Source organism: Colobus angolensis, unplaced genomic scaffold (genome assembly GCF_000951035.1).
Source record: "Colobus angolensis palliatus isolate OR3802 unplaced genomic scaffold, Cang.pa_1.0 Scaffold34, whole genome shotgun sequence".
NCBI classification, from domain to species: Eukaryota; Metazoa; Chordata; class Mammalia; order Primates; family Cercopithecidae; genus Colobus; species Colobus angolensis.
Window position 1 is genome coordinate 3,828,612 of NW_012116710.1, and position 7,388 is coordinate 3,835,999.

The following is a 7,388-nucleotide window of genomic DNA, read 5'->3' on the forward strand; positions in this document are numbered from 1 at the left end:
TAAAGTATATACGAGATCGAATTAATTCTATGATTTGGCATCTTTCTTTTTCAGTTCAGCGATAGATGAAGAGCAGAGCTGTCACCAGGACAGGGTGTAGCATCCTTTATTCTGCTGCTGTCAGGCTATTTCCTATTTTATCCTGCCGTAAACAATGCTGTGAAGAACATCACACAGGCAGGTTCAGTCCCACTGAGAAACTCAACAGTGAGTGAGCGGGCAAAAGAAAAATGGTAAGGCCTATTGCCTACCGGGTGAGCCGTTCCCATGGGGGTGTCCAGCCCCCAGGCTCCGTTGATGTTTTCTGGTTGCTCTGGGGTGCTGGTTCTCATCGCTGCTCTCTGCGGGAAACAAACACAAGCTGTAGGAGAAGCTCAGCCTGGACTGAGCTGGGAATGCGTTCGTTCTGGTGGCCATTCTCAGAATTTAGTTTATGCGAAGAGTGTGGTTTGATGGGAGGAACTCTGATTTGGGGACTGGAGGTAGGAGACCTGCCACTCACTTTCTGTGTGACTTTGGACAAATCCCTTAATATTTCTGTTGATTTCATGTCTACATAATATTTCTGCTGCTGCCTTGCCTACTTTATAAGACTTCCATGAAGATAAGACAAGGTCCCATGAGGCGTCACAGTACTGAGATGGCTTCCATCCCACCAAGTGCAGGTGCTGTGTCATCTCTGTTTCCCCACCTATCACACTGGCTCTGGATGTTTGCTGTGTCTCCCACCCCCCGGAATATCCTTCCTGTTTGTCTGTGTTATTGAGAAGCTTAAGCTGATGTCACACCTCCTATAGAAAGCCTTTGCCAACTGCCCCAGCTCACACTGGTCTTGCCTTTTCCTGCTGGGGTTTCTATAGCACCAACTGTCTGTCCCTGACTCAGTGGACACAAAGGCCATCAGTCTCATGATGTGCCTCTCTCCAAACATTTCATCTCCTGAAGGACACGACCTGGGTTCTCCACCCTGCAAGGGTGCCCAGCTGCGAACAGGAGCTTGATCAAGACTTGAAAATGGTTGTCATTTGTGCTCTTTGGCCAGTCAGCATTCCAAGAATTCAGGTCTATGAGTTTCTGGCTCCAGGTCCAGAAGATTCCTTTATCCCAAGACAGGACCATGGGACCTCCTGGTCAGTCATGGGCAATTTAAAAAATTCCAGGAAACCAAATTAATTGTGCTTAAGCATCAGTGCATCTGTGATCTCAACTGGATACGGAGGAAGAGGGATTGGGAAGCTCAACAAAATCACAACAGTGGTGTTTATCTCAGAAGAGAGGATTTTGGGTGACTTCTATTCTCTTCTATATTTCACAAATATTCATCAGTGCAAAAAATGACTTTTTATTGCTAAAAAGATAATGCATGTTGCAAAATAAAGAAATACAGAAAATAAAGTAAAAATTATTCCAATTTTCTTTTTTTATTTGAGACAGAGTCTCACTCTGCCACCCAGGCTGGAGTACAGTGGCATGATCTCAGCTCACTGCAACCTCTGCCTCCCGGGTTCAAGCAATTCTCCTGCCTCAGGCTCCTGAGTAGCTGGGATTAAGGGTGCCACCACACCTGATTAATTTTTGTATTTTTAGTAGAGACAGGGTTTTGCCATGTTGGCCAGGCTGGTCTTGAACTCCTAACCTCAAGTGATCCACCTGCCTCAGCCTCCCAAAGTGCTGGGATTACAGGCATGAGCCACAGCACCTGGCCACACAATCATAATTTTAAAAAAGCATTCTGGGCCTGGCGCGGTGGCTCACGCCTGTAATCCCAGCACTTTGGGAGGCCGAGGCGGGAGGATCACGAGGTCAGAAGATCGAGACCATCCTGGTGAACACGGTGAAACCCCGTCTCTACTGAAAACACAAAAAAATTAGCCAGGTGTGGTGGCGGCTGTCTGTAGTCCCAGTTACTTGGGAGGATGAGGCAGGAGAATGGCATGAACCCAGGAGGCGGAGCGTGCAGTGAGCCAAGATCACACCACTGCACTCCAGCCTGGGAGACAGAGCAAGACTCCGTCTCAACATAAATAAATAAATAAAGCATTCTGGGCCGGGTGCAGTGACTCACACCTGTAATCCCAGAACTTTGGGAGGCCGAGGCAGGTGGATCATGAGGTCAGGAGATCGAGACCAACCTGGCTAACACAGTGAAACCCCATCTCTACTAAAAATACAGAAAAAAAAAAGCATTCTGTGTTTCTGTGTGGGCCGGGCACGATGGTTCACACTTGTAATCCCAGCACTTTGGAAGGTCAAGGTGGATAGATCACTTGAGTCCAGGAGTTCAAGACCAGCCTGGGAAATATGGTAAAATCCCATCTCTACCAAAAACACAAAAATTAGCTGGGCATGGTGGTGCATGCATGTAGTCCCAGCTTCTCAGGAGGCTAAGGTAGAAGAATCACTTGAGCCCGGGAGGTGGAGGTTGTAGTGAGCCAAGATGGCACCACTACACTCCAGCCTGAGCAAAGGAGTGAGACCGCATCTCAAAAAAACCAAAAAATAAAAAAAACAAACCTACCCATACCCTGACCCCCCAAAAACCATTCTGTGAGTCAGATAAAAAGCATCTGCCCACATGGGCCACCCATTAATGCCTGCTCCAGGCTATCCAGATGCAGGTGATGACACCTGCTGCCTTTTACCCATAGAACTCTGGACTAGACAGGCAACTCCAAGCTCATGCCATCTTGCTGGCTTCTAGACCTACCAGGCTCTGAGCATGTGGGAGCCAAGCTGGCTTGTACACCTCAATCCTTGGCTCCCGCCCTGATTGTTGAGCCACTTGTCTGGGCTGCCAAGGGTGAGTTGAGTCCTATAGAGCTGAGCTGCCACCTCTGCATTAATCCAGTCCTGGGTGTCCTTCCCACACCATTCACCATGTGATTCTTGGTGCCTGTTCTAGTTCCCTGGTGACCTTGCTCCTAGCCTGTCATCTTCTTTCCCTTGAGGGCAGACAGGCACTTGTATGATCTTCCTACCATCAGGCCCCGACTTCTGTACGTTTCCTGTCCCTCAGGGCAGCCCCAGGACACGAACACCACAAGGGGCACTTAGCATGTGACAACAGGCACTCAGCACACTGAACACCATCTGCAAAGTGACCAGAGGGGCCAATACGGAGAGTGCAGAGAGCATATCAAGGACAACATGAAATGAGACTCAAGCAATGTAATTTACCAAGCACCGCCCATGTCTGGGGGAAAGAAGTAATTCATGAATACGTGACTATCTACATTTTCTACAGTGAATGTGAATTACTTAATGAGAAAAATATTTTAAAATACATATGAACATAAAGGTTTATCTCATTTTATATCCAGTGAAACCTTTCTTAAATTACTTGAGTAATTAAAAACATTTTTCTAAACCAGATTATACTTGTTTCTGTAACAAAAAAAAAAGAAAGAAAAGAAAGATGCCTGTAATTCTAGCACTTTGGGAGGCCAAGGCGGGAGGATCACTTGAGCTCAGTAGTTCGAGACCAGCCTGGGCAACATGGCAAAACTCCGTCTCTACTAAAAAATACAAAAAATTAGCTGAGTGTGGTGGCACACACCTGTAGTCCCAGCTACCTGGGAGATTGAGATGGGAGGATCACCTGGGCCCAGGAGGTTGAGGTTGTAGTGAGTCATGATCACACCACTGCATTGCGGCCAGGACAACAGAATGAGACCGTGTTGCAAAAAAAACAAAAAACAAAAAAACAAAAGCAAAAACCCACAAGACAGATGACCCAGAGTCAACCACTGATTATATTTGTTACATAACAAATGAAATCTTTTCTTCAGCATATACATAAGTGTTTTCCACTGTTTTACTTAGGTTATTGCCAGGCATTAGGAGACGATGTAGATTTCTGAAATATTGGATTAAACGCAGCTATTAAAGCTTTCTTATCTTAGTAGTGTGCATTTGTCATATTCTTTGGCAAAAGAGTTCATTCTACAAGTTCTTTTTCTTTTTTTGTTTCTCATTCTACAAGTTCTATTGCATCCTAGTGCTACCAACCAAAGCGCCATATTATTTATGCCTCCTCACTGTAGTAATCAGGGTATTGGAAATAATTATTCTGTAAAATGGGTATTGTGGAGATCAGATCCTTAATTTTTCCTTGTGTGCTGAAACAGCCCAGTATTCCAAGAGAGGGGTTACCGATCATGTCCCATTCTACTCGTTTAGAAGCTGAGACCCAGAAAAGTGGATGACTGTTCATGGTCACCCCATAAGTCAAGGTTATAGTTCAGATGAAAATGCAGGATTGGCTGGGCACGGTGGCTCACGCCTGTAATCCCAGCACTTCGGGAGGCCGATGTGGGCAGATCATGAGGTCAGGAGATCGAGACCATCCTGGCCAACACAGTGAAACCCCATCTCTACTAAAAATACAAAAAATTAGCTGGGTGTGGTGGTGCGCACCTGTGGTCGCACCTACTGGGGAGGCTGAGGCAGGAGAATCACTTGAATTCGGGAGGTGGAAGTTGCAGTGAGCCGAGATCACACCACTGCACTCCAGCCTGGGCGACAGAGTGAGACTCCATCTCAAAACAAACAAACAAACAAAGACCCCAGAAAATGCAGGATTTCCTCAAGACAATCTCATGCCCACCTCCCCATCTGCCAATGTCATAACCACCCAACTGGCCACATCTCCTGTATTTGGCTGGGACTTTTCAGCTCATGAATCACCCTCATGACTTTGTTTCTGCCCAACAAAGCCCTCTTTTCCTTCGTCTAATTGTTTTCTCCAAAGCCACTGGGCAACTGATTACCTCCATAGAGCTGAAGCTCATCCTTCAAAACGTCAGGCTCCCCATGCCCAGGACCTGGATGGAGACAAACCCCTTAGTCAGCACTCCCAAACACAGTGACCCAGGCCACTTCCATCTCCCATGGCTTTGAAGCTTAAGAAGTACCAGAGTCCTTGTGCTGGAGGTGAGGTGGGGGGTGGTCTTCAAGAGGCAAGGCAGCACAAGTACCTTCCCTTTGCCCTCTCTGATGCCCCCAGAACTTCCAGAGGTGACCACATTCAGAAAGCACTCAAGACCTAAGGAGACTTGGACCTTGCTCAGGGTTAATAGTGGGTATATATTGGGCACTCGCATGCACCAACACTGTACTAAGTGATTTATATTTAATACTTCATTTGCTTCTCACAGACATCCTATGAAGAAGGTATTAGTACCTACCCCACCCATTATACAGATAAGGACACTGAGGCTCAAACCGTTACATTATTTTCCCAAAGTCATATAGCCAGCAAGTGAGTGGCAACTCTACTAGGTCTGTTGCCAAAGCCTGCGTTCCTAATCATGTTTATATCCAGAAAGAGAACCCAGGGCTCAGCTCTAGCCTCATGGGCAGCATTTATTAAACACTTTCTGTGTGACAGGTTCTGTACTAGGCAATAATTAAAAGACCCTTTTCCCAGTGGTCTTTCCTTCCTATGAAATTTTTTATTTCTTTTGCAAAAGTTATTTCCTGGTTGTAAAAATAAAACATGCTCTGCCAGGCGCGGTGACTTGCCCCTGTAATCCCAGCACTTTGGGAGGCCGAAGTGGGTAGATCACTTGAGTCCAGGAGTTCGAGACCAGCCTGAGCAACATGGTAAAATCCCGTCTTTACTAAAAATACAAAATTAGTCAGGCATGGTGGCGCATGCCTGTAATCCTAGCCTCCTACTTGGGAGGCTGAGACAGGAGAATTGCTTGAACCCGGGAGGTGGAGGTTATGGTGAGCCAAGATCACGCCATTGGCACTCCAGCCTGGGCAACAAGAGTGAAACCCTGTCTCCAAAAAATAAATAAATAAAAAATAAAACATGCTCATTGTAAATTATTTATAGTATAGGACAGTTCAAAAAAGGGAAAATAAAAATCACTTATAATTCCACCATCCTGAGATAACCACTATTAACATTTTGGTATTTTTCCTTCCAGTTTTGATTATAACCGTATGTCTGAATTTTTATAAAGTATATACGAGATCGAATTAATTCTATGATTTGGCATCTTTCTTTTTCAGTTCAGCGATAGATGAAGAGCAGAGCTGTCACCAGGACAGGGTGTAGCATCCTTTATTCTGCTGCTGTCAGGCTATTTCCTATTTTATCCTGCCGTAAACAATGCTGTGAAGAACATCACACAGGCAGGTTCAGTCCCACTGAGAAACTCAACAGTGAGTGAGCGGGCAAAAGAAAAATGGTAAGGCCTATTGCCTACCGGGTGAGCCGTTCCCATGGGGGTGTCCAGCCCCCAGGCTCCGTTGATGTTTTCTGGTTGCTCTGGGGTGCTGGTTCTCATCGCTGCTCTCTGCGGGAAACAAACACAAGCTGTAGGAGAAGCTCAGCCTGGACTGAGCTGGGAATGCGTTCGTTCTGGTGGCCATTCTCAGAATTTAGTTTATGCGAAGAGTGTGGTTTGATGGGAGGAACTCTGATTTGGGGACTGGAGGTAGGAGACCTGCCACTCACTTTCTGTGTGACTTTGGACAAATCCCTTAATATTTCTGTTGATTTCATGTCTACATAATATTTCTGCTGCTGCCTTGCCTACTTTATAAGACTTCCATGAAGATAAGACAAGGTCCCATGAGGCGTCACAGTACTGAGATGGCTTCCATCCCACCAAGTGCAGGTGCTGTGTCATCTCTGTTTCCCCACCTATCACACTGGCTCTGGATGTTTGCTGTGTCTCCCACCCCCCGGAATATCCTTCCTGTTTGTCTGTGTTATTGAGAAGCTTAAGCTGATGTCACACCTCCTATAGAAAGCCTTTGCCAACTGCCCCAGCTCACACTGGTCTTGCCTTTTCCTGCTGGGGTTTCTATAGCACCAACTGTCTGTCCCTGACTCAGTGGACACAAAGGCCATCAGTCTCATGATGTGCCTCTCTCCAAACATTTCATCTCCTGAAGGACACGACCTGGGTTCTCCACCCTGCAAGGGTGCCCAGCTGCGAACAGGAGCTTGATCAAGACTTGAAAATGGTTGTCATTTGTGCTCTTTGGCCAGTCAGCATTCCAAGAATTCAGGTCTATGAGTTTCTGGCTCCAGGTCCAGAAGATTCCTTTATCCCAAGACAGGACCATGGGACCTCCTGGTCAGTCATGGGCAATTTAAAAAATTCCAGGAAACCAAATTAATTGTGCTTAAGCATCAGTGCATCTGTGATCTCAACTGGATACGGAGGAAGAGGGATTGGGAAGCTCAACAAAATCACAACAGTGGTGTTTATCTCAGAAGAGAGGATTTTGGGTGACTTCTATTCTCTTCTATATTTCACAAATATTCATCAGTGCAAAAAATGACTTTTTATTGCTAAAAAGATAATGCATGTTGCAAAATAAAGAAATACAGAAAATAAAGTAAAAATTATTCCAATTTTCTTTTT

General features: G+C 45.8%; 1 protein-coding gene across 4 annotated transcripts in view; it reads right to left on the minus strand.

Moving 5' to 3' along the window:
• The window catches only part of TMEM40 (transmembrane protein 40), a 34,216-nt gene that overhangs the window by 6,738 nt on the left and 20,090 nt on the right, over positions 1–7,388 (minus strand). For 3 of the 4 annotated variants that reach the window (XM_011952339.1, XM_011952340.1, XM_011952341.1), the window contains one exon: positions 4,770–4,823. In XM_011952339.1, the coding sequence (XP_011807729.1) occupies positions 4,770–4,823 (54 nt within the window). Of the gene's footprint in view, positions 1–4,769; positions 4,824–6,218; positions 6,309–7,388 lie in introns of all 4 variants that reach the window. The other variant, XM_011952338.1, reaches the window with a different exon arrangement.